This window comes from Salminus brasiliensis, chromosome 15, assembly GCF_030463535.1.
Source record: "Salminus brasiliensis chromosome 15, fSalBra1.hap2, whole genome shotgun sequence".
NCBI lineage: Eukaryota > Metazoa > Chordata > Actinopteri > Characiformes > Bryconidae > Salminus > Salminus brasiliensis.
The window spans coordinates 33,139,287-33,154,853 of record NC_132892.1 but is presented as its reverse complement, the minus strand read 5'-3'; the positions used below and the strand labels follow the sequence as shown (position 1 = coordinate 33,154,853).

The 15,567-nt window shown below is 36.0% G+C and overlaps 1 protein-coding gene across 1 annotated transcript; it reads left to right on the top strand.

Moving 5' to 3' along the window:
* Nucleotides 1–7,866: 7,866 nt before the first annotated feature.
* Nucleotides 7,867–15,470, top strand: LOC140535565 (adhesion G protein-coupled receptor E3-like). The gene is made up of 10 exons (XM_072656963.1): nt 7,867–7,972; nt 10,242–10,355; nt 10,548–10,729; nt 11,462–11,620; nt 12,514–12,726; nt 12,873–13,102; nt 13,226–13,292; nt 14,465–14,556; nt 14,668–14,830; nt 15,420–15,470. The coding sequence occupies exons 1-10, from the start codon at nt 7,924–7,926 to the stop codon at nt 15,468–15,470; spliced, it is 1,320 nt and encodes a 439-aa protein (XP_072513064.1). The 5' UTR covers nt 7,867–7,923.
* Nucleotides 15,471–15,567: the final 97 nt, after the last annotated feature.

The window sequence follows — 15,567 nt, the reverse complement described above, 5'->3', positions numbered from 1 at the left end:
AGACAGCCACAACATATGTAGAGATTATATATCAGTATTTTGCTTTAATTAACAAACAAGAATACAGTATCAAAAATAAGCATCTGGGAGCAGAGCTGGGCAAGCTGGTGAGAGAGAACTGGGAACAGCACAAAACATCAAGTCGAAGAGGGTCGCTTAGCTGGAGCGCAAGTCGCTGATGTCGCTGATCGCATAACCTGATGAAAGAAGCAAGGTCTGCTAGAGGACCTGAACTGTGAACCAAACTGGCCTAAACAAACTGTTTAGGCTACCTCGAGGCTCTGAACCTACAATTCTCGGGGAGAAGCTCTGTAGTCGAGCTCCTTAAGTACCCCCCATCTTAGGTAAAACACATGAACATGAACAAAACACTGAACCGATACATTGAATCAAACATGAACGGAAACACAACAAAAGTCCTTGTGTGAGCCTGTGGGCGGCAGCTCGGAATCGCCTCGGGGAGAGCAGGGCTGACAGGCCCTGTGCATTTGTGTACATCAAATCCCATTAGGAGTACATTTATAATGCCGCTTTGCCATGAAAGTACAGTTGCTTATGGAAACAAATATACATAACCAGACGCACATGCATAGCCATATAGACTGCACCATACACAGCACTGATTGGTAGGACCATGCAAGCAACAGTGAGCCACATCATTCACATTCCTTCCCCTCCCCTGCCCAAGATTAGTATGTTGTTCCCTTTGTTTTGCCCAGAAGAGTGGTAATCCCCCCCCCCCCCAGCTGTTGTAGTGACCTGCACAAACCACCTACAAGGTCTCATTGTTGAGGTCACAGCAGCCGAGGTGTGTGTGCTGCCTCTCACAAGGGGTCAAAAGGAGAAGAGGTCAGGTGCAGAGATAGAGGTTCAAGAGCCTTTGCAGCAAGGTGATGCAAATGTTTGTGGACACCTTCATGCATTCAGCTACTTTAAGCTGCACCCATTTCTGACACAGATGTGCAAATGCACACAAACAACTTGTCTAGTAATTCAGTAAATACTTAAATAGCTTAGTAAATAGAGCTCGATTGACTGCTTATCACAAAACAGTACTGATACTCTGTAAATACAGCCACTGCTCTTCCCTCATTGGTCATGCTGTAATTCATGATGGCATGAGCAGTGCTCAGACCTAAATGCAGCCATTGTCTTTGTCATTTATGTAAAGATGCCACCTGTGAGGATGAGCTCTTTTCTAACAGGTGAGTGCAATCTTCACCCCGTAATTATCTCTAAACGTGAATGTCTGACTTTACTTACTTTGATTGAGATCATTAAACCCACCTGTACGACTGTAACCTATGAATAAATGAACATTTCATATGTACCTTAAGCCATAGTTTTAAAGGTTTGTTTAATCCATTTCCAGAAGTTAGTTTGAGAAAAACAATTAATGCCTTAAACCATTTAAGATTAAAAACTCAAATAATCTAAATATAAATAAATAATAAATAATAATAAAACTTTACACAGAGTATAAACAGTAAACATATTAATTTAATATATGCTGTTAGATAAATTAAGTGAATTATACTCATTATTCATTGTGTTTATTTTGAACTTGTTGTCCAACTAGTAGTGATGATGATGATGATGATGATCATGATTATTATTATTATTATTATTATTATTATTATTATTATTATTATTATTGTATGTACTGCTTAAGTAATAATTAAGCAGTACATTAATGTTATTTGAAATAATTTGAAATTAATCATATGTATAAAGTGATCTATGCAAAATTTGACATTACTCAACTTTAATACACAATGTTCACAGTTTAAGAAAAGTTTATTCAATTTATTAATGAACTTATACATAAAAGAATTTATACATAAACATTTTACATTTGTTTTTTTGCATTTATAATAATTGACTATTTGATTCAATAACATTTACAATCTTGACTAATTATGGTTAGTTAATTTTACATTAGTGATTGAGAGTCCACCAACAGCCATCTAACAGTGAAAATGATATCTTGATCTTCCAATCTTCGACACTGAGGTTAGACAGACATATAAACAATTCAGGTGAATACCAAAAGGAAATGCCTGAAGGAAATAAACAGCATGCAAATAGATGGTTCCAGAGAACTTCATTGAACAAACTTAGCTGCCTTGGTTATGCTATTCGAATGCTCTGCCTGTCCTGAAAATGTTCACTTAACACATGAAATTAAAGTTGAGTTATATATGGAATGCATCCCATTTTATCTTCAACTGACTTATTTTGGGTTAACAAATGAAACAATATAACAGGCAAAGGGGGAACTCCTCAGACCAAAGCATAAAGTCACTGGACCACATGAGTCCTTAAGAGTAAAGGAAATGTCCATCAAAGAGACCAATGTGAATGTCCAAGGTGAACTGAACACAGTGTGGACCGATAGTTTTCTGGAATGAGATCACTGTATTGGCATTGCTGTGAGGTGGTACCTAGAGGGAAGAAAAACTAGCTCTGGAGGATCTATCTCTGTTTTGGCTTAAAAAAATATCAAGATTGGTAATGATTGTTTAAGGGTTTAATTGAAAATTGGAGAAAATGTCCAGTATGACATAAACAAAAAGGATAATCTTATTTTTTTCTTAATGGAGAGAAACAATGATCTTACACAAAGTAACTGAAGTTTGTATCTCATGTATTAACTTTTTAGTTAGATTTAGTTATTTCACATTTATATAGTATTTAAGTTAACTGCTGATAATTTAATTATTTTCTCTTTCAGTTTTTTTATGATTGAATTTAATGTTTCAGTCAAACTATGGTAAACATTTTATAAAAATGTTACAGAACTTAAAATTTGGTGCTTTAAAGTAAAAAGACAATCAGCCTCATCAGAATGTAAAGTCACATTGTAAACATACACTTAGTGACCATAAACTGGTTAGCACCTCGTATAGTTATCCAACCTGCCTCAGTTCATCATGGAATGGATTGAAAGATGTCAGTTCATGTTTTCAGTTCATGGTCCATCCAATTCATGCAGATTTTGCAGTTGCACTTTCATGCTTTTCATTTAATTTTCCATTGTACCACATCCAAGAAGTGTTCTTTTGGATTTATATACAAATCAGATTGGAATAATAACAGTTATAACATGCTTTTTTTCATCAAATTTAGTTTTGTAGTTTCAACTTAAGTTCATGAGTCGCCAGCCATTCAACTCAGGTTAATTTAATGAAGTGGACATGTGGAATAGGGCAACTAAACTTGACCCTGTGAGGGATGGCCATGGCTGTTTGTAAAACTGCAAATACCCCACATATTACTGAGCTATTTTGAATTAGGTTTTCCAGATCACGGAATGTAGTTTGTTTTCACTGGCAAAAGGGATGTACAATCTTCTCTGGCTGGTGTGGCTGCAGGTTTTCATTCTAAACAATCAGCAGCAAAACTGATTTTACTGGTTTAATCAACTGATGAGTCCTAAAGGTTAACTGCCAGGCCTCAGCATTAGAGGTGGGAAGACCATGTTATCATTTACTGCACAGCTAAGTTTAACCATGAGCATTTTACTAAAGTGTTAAATAATTGATCAACCAAGATAAAAGTGGTAAAGGTGTTTTTAACAATTGAATAGTGAATAACACCATCTTGACATGAGTATTGTGGATACATTATTTAACTAAATAAATTGCCAATGACTGGAAGAACTGAACAAAATGTTTAAATAAACTCATGTTAAGACATTGTATATATTTTATATAACTGATATGTTGTAGGTTGAAACTACTTGTACTACCTAGTCAACCCAAATTGGAGTTTTGAGTCTAAAGTAAATTAAAAAGTAACATTTCATGACCAATATAAAGGTTTCTTACACTCATACATCTCTGTTACAAACACAGTTCTTTTTGTGGAAACAAAGTTGGTTTGCCTATGGCATCGCTACACTAGAAGCATAGTTTCGATTCCTCAGTAATTCCTGTATCTCTCCAACAGGGATCATCGCACTCCTTCTGACGACACTCACCAATGTTGCTTCTACAATTAACAGTAAGTAAACTACACACCAGTGTACTGTCTATTAGACTTTGCATTTATAATATATGTGATTTCATTTACTTGTGAGGCTGCATTCCAGCCTGAAAGTTCTAAGATGGTTTAGGATCATTATTGGTTTAGTTTCATTGCACATAGTTTTAAAAGCTCAATCATCAGCTAAATCGGTGCAAAGATGTTGGATCCTTTTTTTCAAATCACGGGAAAACAATTGTTACGAAAACATTTATGTGTGACAAAGTAGTATATAGTAATTTCATGATCATTTCAAATTTCAAAAGTCTTTATTGAACACAAATCAACAATTTCTTTTTCTACATAATCTCAATTTTTAATACCAATAGCGTTGTGTCAAAATTATATATTTTAAAAATGGTTCAAAAATGACGTATTGATCTAATTTGTCACTATTTGTCTTTGCAGCATATTTTTACATTTTAAAAGTGCTTTTAAGATGAATTTTGTTTTTATATCCTTAGTGACAGCTGCCACAATTAATGGGAATTCTGGTGGAGCGCCATGTGCTTCTCAATGGGTTTACAATGAATCCTCTTACAATGGTTGTGTTACTTTTGATCGCTCTAAACCATGGTGCAGCACCACTTATAATTACACCAAAGATAGGAAATGGGGAGAATGCCTTGATTATGGTAATATCTTCCATACATGAAATACCATACATGATTTTAATAGCACATCTATGATTTTCTGTGATCTACCGAAATGTTGTGTTTATCCTTATTCAAATCATTTACATAGATGTTTGCCAGAATCCCAGCACTCTGAATGATCCATGGCGGAACATTGGCTTTAACTTCTTTTCTTCCTCTGGAGAAATAAAAAATGACCTTAACCTGAAGGAGGGGTGGTACAACTTCACTGGCATTGCAGGAGATAGCATGGTCTTACACTGCCCTGGTATCAGTTCCACTCCAACAATCAACTCCCTCTTGTCAAATTACAGCAGATTTTCTGCAGACTTTCAATTGTACACATGTAATGCAGTCTATTGGGGTACCAGCATCAAGTGTGCTCAGCAAGACATTCGCTCTTTAGACTGTTATGGAAGGAAGATTCACTATCTGGCCCCAGTCAATGGACTGTATGCTTCGCGTGAGTATTTTTACAGTCCACACAACATCAGAAATGTACTAAGTTAAGACTTCTGTACTCAACAGGAGGGCATCTTTTTTACTCTGTTTATTCCGTCTATTGCACTAAATGAACTAAATGAAATTTCCATACATTGATATTTTGCAAATTAACTAACTGAAAATAAAATGTGACATTTATTTTTCATCCTATTGTTCAAATTACTATTACTGAAGGTAATCAGTTTTCAATTACAATACATACACAATAATAATAATAATAATAATAATAATAATAATAATAATAATAATAATGTTATACATAGTAGTATTTGCTTTGTTTTAATGTATTATTATAAAATTGTATACATATAATAATAATAATAATAATAATAATAATAATAATAATAATAATAATAATAGAGCTTAGAGTTATCTTTGGATTTTTTGTCTATTCAAACTATGGTTATTCTTGAGTAAATAGCACAACCCTTTTGAAAGTTGCCCCGGATACAAGCACCTGCTAAATGCATAAATAATAATAATAATAATAATAATAATAATAATAATAATAATAATAATAATATTCATCATCATCATCATCATCATCATCATTTTTTGTTAATATTCTATTATTCATATTAGTAATATTGTTGTATTTTTTGCAACAACAAATATATTACAGTGGGTAATAATAATTATTACTAGGTAAATTGCTTGCGTTGCTAGGTGACTGATAAAATGTTGCTACATGGCTGCTATAGTGTTGCTATGTGATTGCTATGGTGTTACTCAGCAGTTTCTGTGGTTTTGCTACATGGTGGTCAAAATGTGGTTCTGTATAACATGTGTAAAGCAACAGTGTACCATGTGTAAAACCACTTGGCAACAGAAATGCTGCTATTATGGCTGTATGATGTATGATATGACCCTCATAACTTATACTAAAATTAATATAGACGATATCACACAGCAAACCTTACTGAACTGTACAAGGAACTTCAAACTACAACCTTGTCAAAGGACTGTGGATGACCCTGCTAACACACTGAATATTAGTTGTCACTGCCACCATGTGGACATAAATGCAAGTAAAAAACATGATTTAATTTAATAGGCAATGGGAAGTAGGAGTCAATGGACTATGAACAGTTCATCTTAATCCACTTGTTTTTTTGTTTTTTTTTGGCTATTTCTCCTGCAGGTCATTCGTCCTGCTATACTTCTTCCTGTGGTGTTAACGCTCAGTGCGGTCTCCCTTATGGTAGCTGTGTTTGTAACTCAGGACTCTCCATACCTGAAGGCTTCCTTCCCACAGGAGACTCATATGGATGTACAGGTGCTGATTCTTAATTTTAAATTTATAAATTTTTAAATTTAAATTTCTATGTTTTCTTAAAGTCTGAAGTAAGGTCATGCCAATTGGCCCTTAACTTAACTTAATTTGACCTGACTTGATGTGACTAAAATACTGTACCTCCACATTTAGCTGCTAACGAGCAATGTGGGTTAAAAGGAAATGGGTGAGAACAGACTACATCTGCTTACAAATGGTAGAAATAACTATTCATTAAACATTGTGTAAAACTGCCAAAATAAAAAGAACATTTGAACACATCAAAAACATTTTCTTAGCTAACATGCTGCTTTCCTGTTAATCTCTAACACTTCACTTCCAGTTATTCCTAGTAAATCAAACATTTCTATTGATTTGTTTTATCCATCATCATAATAATAGTAATAATAACAAGTTTAACTTGAAGACCTGTAAATAAACCACATCAGCTTTAAATCTCCATAACTGAGCACTGCACACTTACAATTAAATTCAGATTTGAACATGCATAACTCTGGTTAATGTTTCAGATTTTATTATCAAGCAACGGAGTGAATGCAAGGTAAATATGAAAGACAACCTACAAATAACCACTAACAGCTCTATAAAGTAAAAACTTGTATTTGTTGTTGTTGTAGATTTTATTATAGTATTACAGATAGTCATTTTTATATTTTAATTTGTTTAATATTGTACTTGTTCTAGACAACATTCACAACAGACTGTGCAGAAGATGTCCTGAATCAGCTTAAGAACAGCACAGCTACAGTGATTTCACTGAACGTAAGGAATATTTGGCTCATTTCCTTACAAATTCTTTCTTTTTTGTTACTTACACGACTACTCACAGAGGAAATGTGGGTGCTGAAAGGGTTGCAGATGCTTGCATCTGCTAAAGAAATTGTACAAATATATTATAATCTGTGTACAGTAAAGATCTGTGTGTTCCTTCTGTACAATGTTAAATTTATATGTATGTAAAGGCCTTGGGAAAGTATCAAATCCTAGATTTGACTGGATTGCAAATTTCATTTACACAGATTGTTCCAACTAGCTTTGCTCTTTAAGTGAAGTTAAGTGAAATTTCTAGGTAACAATACATTCATTGTCAGCAGATCTTTCAAAAACTGAACGAAGTATCAACCCTCTTCACAGTAGTTCTTGGGAAAATCACCTGCTTGAGTCTGTTCTCACCATCTTTTGCTACATTCTAGCATGTTATATAGATGACTTTGTATTTAATGTAAATGATATCAAAATCTTGTAAATGCGGCATAAACATTCAGCATCCTAGACTTATTGTTTTATTGTTGTTGTTGTTGTTTGTCAGTAATTATCTGTGTTCATCTTGATTAGGTTGTAACAGAGTACTTTAATAAGATACAGAACTCTATAAATGTTCTGAAAAATGTTACTGACCAAAACAAGCTGGTTACCTATGGCAACTCCGTCCTTAAAGCCACTGAAAAACTGCTGTCTGTGCTCATGATGAACACACCAGGAGCCTACTACAACATTTCCCTTCAAGAATTAGGTAAATAATCTTATCCTAGCTTATTGATGTCTTCAAGAAGTGCATGTTTCCATATATTTACATATTTCAATGGTGGAAATATTGTTTGCTTAATTTGTGTTTCGGTTTATCAGAGATTCTGGTTATGGGGTCTGAATCCCCCATCAAAACACTCAATACAAGCATGTCTTCCTTGAAATATGCTTGGATTTCAAAAGAGATTAATGGTATTTGGAAAGTCTATCATGTTTAACTTTTTATATTTATATACAGCTTTTAATTGGCTGTAGATTTGAAAGTGTTGTTTATCTGATGCGCTTTAGGATCAGCTGTTGTGGCTTTAGTAAGCTATAGCAACCTAGCCAGCATTCTGAGCCCCAGCCTCCTCAACACAACTGCTAACACAGTGAAAGATATGATGTCTTCTGTGATATCGGCCATGCCGCTCAAAACAAACAGCACACAGCTGACCAAACCGGTCAACTTCACTATGAAACACATTCATGTGAGTTTGTTTCTAATTTCAACTATAAAAGTGCACTTTGCTAGCTGGGTGTGTCCCAGGTGATTGACATACTTAGTTGCTGTGCTATGTCAAGTGGTTGAAAGGTGTTACTAGGTTGTTGCTATGTAGTTGCAATAGTAATTACAGGTGTGTTGCATAGTGGTTCCTAGGCAGTTGATATGATATTCCAGGTAGTGTCGTAGGTGGTTGCTCATCTGCTGCCAAGTGGTTACTGTGCTACTCTAAGTGGTTGGTTGGGTGTTACTCCTGTATTGTAATCACCAGGACATACACTATACTGACATAAGTACTGGGACACCTACTCATTCATTGTTTCTTCTGAAATCAAGGGTATTAAAAATAGTTCATTCTGCTTTTGTTGGAGTAACTGTCTCTACTGTCCAGAAAAGAAGGGTTTTTAGGTTCATGTTTATCTGTTTTTAGAGAGTCCTATTCTATTGGCAATACATCTCTACAGGGACTAGATAAGCCATAACGTTTTGTATTTGCCACCGGTGCAACTTAAAGTAGCTGAATGCATTCATTAGAAGGGGTGTCCAGAAACATTTAAACATGTAGAGTAATTCATTAACTCAACAACTCAATAACATAAAAAAACACAAATATACAAATTCAGCAACAGATCTATTGTTACATGGAACTGTCCAATAAAAAAGCTGTACAGAAAGGCTGTGTTGAGCATTAGCATGACATATTGACTACAGCCAGACACACTGTAGATGAGGAAATACGGATGTGAATCTGTTCATCTATTATTTTAATGAGATTTTAAAATTAATTTGTGTTTTTATGTCCTTGACCAGGCGCGTACACCTGATTCCAATCTCACCTGTGTGCACTGGAATAACACTGCATGGATTGTAGATGGTTGTTATACCCTCCTGACCAACAGCAACTACACTGTGTGTTCCTGTGATCAGATGACTACAGTCGCTCTCATCAGGGAGTCTGGACCACCCAAGGTTTACAAAATGAAAATAAGTTAGACATAAAGAAGTTCTTATTTATGTTTTTGAATGAAATTAAAAATGTTTGTAAGAGTCTAATATGTGTGAATGTGAGGAACCTTGGTCTAATGTCTAATGGTCTAACGCAGATTCATTTGATGCAGATGTTCTTTGTCAGTTTAAAGGTTCTATACTCTCACTGAACTCAATTAAAACATAATTAATTATTAAAGAGACTTTTTGAAAAAGGCCTTGATTTTTTACATGGTGTTGTACTTTAGCCTTATTTCTCAGAGACAGCTGGAAAGAAGCTCTTGGAGCAGATTCTTAATGCCACATTTACAGAATTACCGAAAAATGTGAGAATTTTGGTTAATTTATTTACTGAATGCTTTGTGATTTGATGGACAACTTCCCATGTTTTTGCATGTCTAATTATTTGTGTTTGCCTCTCTGGTGATGGACTAGGTTGTGGTTGACACTTTGAGTAAAGTGATGAATAGCAGTGTAATAACTGGAGCCTCTAACCAATACAAAGTAGAGAATGCTAATACTGTTATAATGGTTACTGAGAAACTGGTGTCTGCACTGGTGACAAAAGTAGAAACCTACAATGTCACACCAATAACGCTCCCAAATTTAGGTAAATATCTATCTATCTATCTATCTATCTATCTATCTATCTATCTATCTATCTATCTGTCTATCTATCTATCTATCTATCTAACTATCTATATATCTATCTATCTATCTATCTATCATTTTGTCTAATTGTCTAATTTATGAATACATTTCTTTTTTATTTATTATTTGTCAGAGATTCAAATAGTTATGGTTGGACCGAATGCCTCGATGAAAAATATTCCTCCACTCAATACGAGTTCAGCTATTCTGGATATTGATCTCATTAAGATTGCAAAGAGAAACAATGGTACTACTGAATCCTTTCCCTGTGTTTTTTTCCATCTCTTACTGTTAAATTAATGTTCTTTTTTCTATCTGGTCAAAAACTGTAGCTTTTGACATACAGTTTCAAGATGGTTTCATAAAATAACACACTTTCACACACATCCTTAAACAGACAGGCAGATTGATTATTTATTTATTTAAATTTGTGATTCAGGATCAGCTGCAGTTGCATTCATGAGCTACACCAATGTTAGCAACATGCTGGACCCCAGTCTCTTTAGCACAGCTGAAAACACACAGAAAAGCATGATGTCCACTGTGGTGTCGGCCACCCTGATCAAAATCACCAACACAAAGCTTACCAAACCTGTCAACTTCACCCTGCAACACACTGCAGTGAGTCTGTTCGTTTGTTACCAATAGGAGTCCTAAATAAAACTATAAGGGCTGTGTTATAAGAATTATACTCCATTTAAAACCATCACAGCATAAACATGTGTTCATGGAAATCAGTGGTATAAATTTAGCTTATATTTAACGTCAACATTCAGATTAGATTAGAAATCTAATCTATGTGGACAAAACTTTTGGGACATTTGCCTATTTATTGTTTCTTCTCAAATCAAGGGTATTAAAACGTTTATCCTGTTTTTGATTAACTAACTGTCTCTACTGTCCAGAACAGAAGGCTTTCTACTATCTATCTATCTACTATTTGATTGCATTTAGCGACATGGCTGTTCATGAGTCCCTCCCCATTATTACCAATTCCCCAACTCATCCCAAAAGTATTGCATGGAGCACTATCCATCATTCCAGAGAACACAGTTCTTCTAATGCTCCACAGCTCAATGCTGGGGGGCTTTATGCCTCTCTAGCCCACGCCTGGCATTAGGCAGCATGGTACCTATGGCTTTATGATGTTTATCTGCTTCAGAGAGTCCTATTCTATTGGCAAGACTTCTCTACAGGGATTAAACAGCTCTGTGTGGGCATTTGCACATCTGTATCAGCAATAGGTGCAAGTTAAAGTAGCTGAAAATATTCATTAGTTCGAATCTGTCTATCTAGCTAACTATCTATCTAATTGATCTCTATGCTGATTTTGATTTTCATCTCTTTGGCCAGGAACTTCTATCTGACTCTAATCTCATCTGTGTGTACTGGAATAACACTGCATGGATTGTAGATGGTTGTTATCTTCTTCAGAGCAACAGCAGCCACACTGTGTGTTCCTGTGAACACCTGTCAACCTTCGCTCTCATCATGCAGCATAAGCCACCCAGGGTAAGAAATCAGGAGGGATACCTATTAGATATGTAGAAATGTAAATGACAATGTTCTGCTCTCTAGTTTCATGCGAAACAATATTTCATCCATCTATCCTGATCTGGTGTCTTCAGCATTAAGACAACGGCATTAGGCTGATTGATGGAGAAGCACTTGGTGTCATTTATTTATTGTATTACTTGATATTAGTTTGTGGTGTGGATCTTCATCTTGGCTCTTTGGAGTTGAGGACACTGAATGATAGCTTTTAAATGTATAACGTCTGCTTACTTCTGTAGAGAGCAGATCTGCTGTCAGGCAAAAAAACTTGTATCTCCATTGTTGATGTTGTTTTCACTTTTTGACATAATGCAAATCTGGCAGTTCTTCTTTAAATTGTGTCAGAATATCTTGATGAATAACCAATAGAAATGCTCAGAATCCACTCTGTCCCCCTCTTTACATCAATTTGCATTTGTGAGATTCTACTGTTGTGGATTTCCTATTTAATAGTGAAACACAACAAATAGGTCTTCGTGTGAAGAATATTAAGACTGCTACATACATCTTAAAATGTGGACCTGTGTTTATAATTTGAAGGCAATGCAAACTAATTACTAAGTCTTTTTATTGAGAATATGAATTTGAATTGATTTGTAATTGGTCACCTTAACAACCCTTTGACAAAGTGTGTACTACAAGTACTGTCAATGCAGTGACAGTTAGTGTTGTGAGGTATACAAACGATCAGGGCTAGGTATCTCCAAAAATTACAGAAAAAATATTCTTAACAGGGCGAGTGAGCATACCACTAAATGTTTTCTCTAGCAGTTTGATTTCTGACGATTTTAATAAGGACATCAGAAACTGGGAGCTTAATAGTTAGTCATCTTTGTTTATCAAAAAAATAGGACAGCAGTGGTGATCGCTTGGACATGCTCAACACTGTACTTGTGGCAGTGGGGCTGGTGTTTCTCAGCTTGAATCTTCTGACCTTTGCAATTTGTCGGCGAAACCTGAGAGTGAACAACACCGCTCGATTAAACCTGTGTATCAGTCTGCTGCTGGCTCACCTCCTCTTCCTCCTCACACAGAAGTTCCTACAACACATCCAGCCTTTACAGGTTCGAGAAACTGCTTCATCTATAATACTGGGTTCAATTTCATCATCTAAGAAGGACCACTATGGTGGTGATAATGTAATAACTGTCTGTGGGTGAAAGAATGATCCAAATGAAAGTAAAACAATGCTCTCGCTTTTCTCTATTAGGCATGTGCAGTACTGGCAGGTATTCTGCACTTCCTCTTCCTCTCTGCTTTTGTATGGATGTTAATCGAAGCTGTGCTGCTCTTTATCTCGGTGAAGAACCTCACAAAGATCAAATCCAAGCAGAAGGAGATTCTCGGCTGGAAATGTCTGATCGTGATTGGATACATTATTCCCCTGGTTGTGGTGGGCGTGTCTGTTGGATTGTTTCCTGAAGGATATGGCAGTCCACAGTGAGTAAAGAAATTAGGTGTTGGTTTTATTAGATGAGGTTTAGCTCATAAGCTCATTATAAAGATTTGTATGAACAGTATTTTGATCAGGCAATGCTAATTTCATTCTTTCCCCCTGTGTAGATGCTGGATTAAGATGGAAAGGAACTTTATGTGGAGCTTTCTGGGTCCTGTGTGTTTTATTCTTGTGGTAAGTTTGAATATGTCCTGCAGTATGTGCTTAATCAAATATACTGCCATATAGATTTAGATTCATTTATTACTTACCAGATGAAAACCTTGCTGAAAGGGTAACAGTTTATTTAAAGTGGTTCTTTGTAGATGATTAATAAACCCTTACAGAATATCTGTAACACATTAACTGCAGATCAGAAGCAGTGAAGTATCTGGATATTCTGAAGAAATTCAGTTGATGCTTTACTGACATTCAGTAGATTTTCTGTTGATTCATTACATGACGGAGACTTAATGTGCCTGGCCATAGTCATAACCATAACCTTAACCGTAACCCAAACCCCAATCCTAACTCTAACATTTACATTTATGGCATTTAGCAGACGCTCTTATCCAGAGCGACTTACAAGGTTACTTGTATTACAGAGGTGGGTCAGTGTAGTGTTAGGAGTCTTGCCCAAGGACTCTTATTGGCATAGCACAGCATAGTAACCCAGACCGGGAATCGAACCCCAGTCTCCCACAGGGTGTGGCAGCTCAGTGGCAGGTAGTGGTGTTATCTGTTGCGCCACACCAATCACACTAACCCTGGGCCTAAATCTAACCTAGTTTAACTTCAACTGAAAACCTAATCCCTATCCTCACCCTGGTCCCTTAATCTCTAATCTAATCCAGTTAGTCTCCAGTTCCAGAGTATTAGACCAGTTAATCAGTGAACATCTACAGATTTTGAACTGAACCTCTGGACTCAACATCTGAATTCAGTAGAAGTCTTCAGTAATAGTCTTTTGATGATGAGGAGACCTTTGGCTTGTCTTCTGGATTTTACCATTGAACGTTATACAACAGCCTGAGAATTCCATGGTATCTGTGCATGACGCACAACAAAATGAAATGCGTCCTTGGATGCCTCCATACTTGAGGAAAGGTTATATTTGTATATGTAAGGGTATATGTTAATTTAATGGCTTCTTTTATGGATCCTACAGAGCCTTTTAAGATAAAAGGTGCTGGAATCTTTACTGATGTGGAAGTAAGCAGTCCATGAAAATGACTGACATCACTGAGAAACTTTGGGAATAATAACAGCATCCCACCTCCCCATGAAAACCACTAAATGGGGCTTAATTCAGCCCTAATTATAGAGCTTAAAAACCTTCAATTTAAAATGTGTCCATGTTTTCGTAGTTCAACTTGGTACTCTTCATCATCATCATCCTGACCCTCAGATCTACACTGGCAGGACTGAACAGTGACCTCTCCCAGATCAAAGAAATCAAGTAAAAGGCCTCCTATTTTTTACATTTTAACACATATGAAAGTGTAACAATAAAATGATAACAGTCTCTCTCTCTCTCTCTCTCTCTCTCTCTCTCTCTCTCTCTCTGTAGAATTCTTGTCTTTAAAACCTTGGTCCAGAGTGCCATCCTCGGTTGCCCCTGGATTCTGGGTTTCTTCACAAATGGCAGTGAGGTCCTCGAAATTCTCTTCCTCTTCCTCAACTCCCAGCAAGGCACCTTCATCTTCCTGGTCTACTGTGTCCTCAACCAAGAGGTCAGCCACTGTCTCCCCCATATTTTTGCTTTATGGTCCCCTTTTGATGTGAACTGAGTGGGGCCAATTCAGTACTACAGTAAATATTACCTACTCTAAAAAATCCACTCACTCCTCCTTTCTCATACTGCTATGTTTACTTTTGCTGGAAGGTTTACAGGAATGTCGTTGCAGTGTTCCAATGTTCATTGGAATATTAGGACCCACACAGTGCAGCATGTTTATTAAACATCATTTAAGAGTATAAGCAATGTGTGGTTGAGCTTTTACTTCTGCATATTCCTCAACAGAAGAACAAATTTGTATGTTGATTGACTATATATGTAGATATGTGCAGCACAACACTTTACCAAATATAGCCATTCTAAAATTACAGTAGATGAAAGTGTGTAGACATGCCATGCAGTGCATATATAGCCATTGTCCCATTAAGCTTAATAAGACCTCTGCACCTCTGGGTATGTAGAAGTATTTGAAATGACTGGTTCTGAAATAAAATAATAAAAACACTGAAGTTAGAAATTTTGTACATTTAGAATAACTGTATAACTGTAAAACAGTAAATTCACTGTGATTGATCTTCTTGCAGGTCAGACAGCAGTACAGGAAGTTGATGAAGGCATGTTGTCCCTACAATTAGTGAGAAGTTGCACCAAACAAGCAGATTTGACAGAAGGGAATTCTACATTCTCATTAAAACTAAAGCAGGACTACTGTACATACAGTCTCTAGATAAA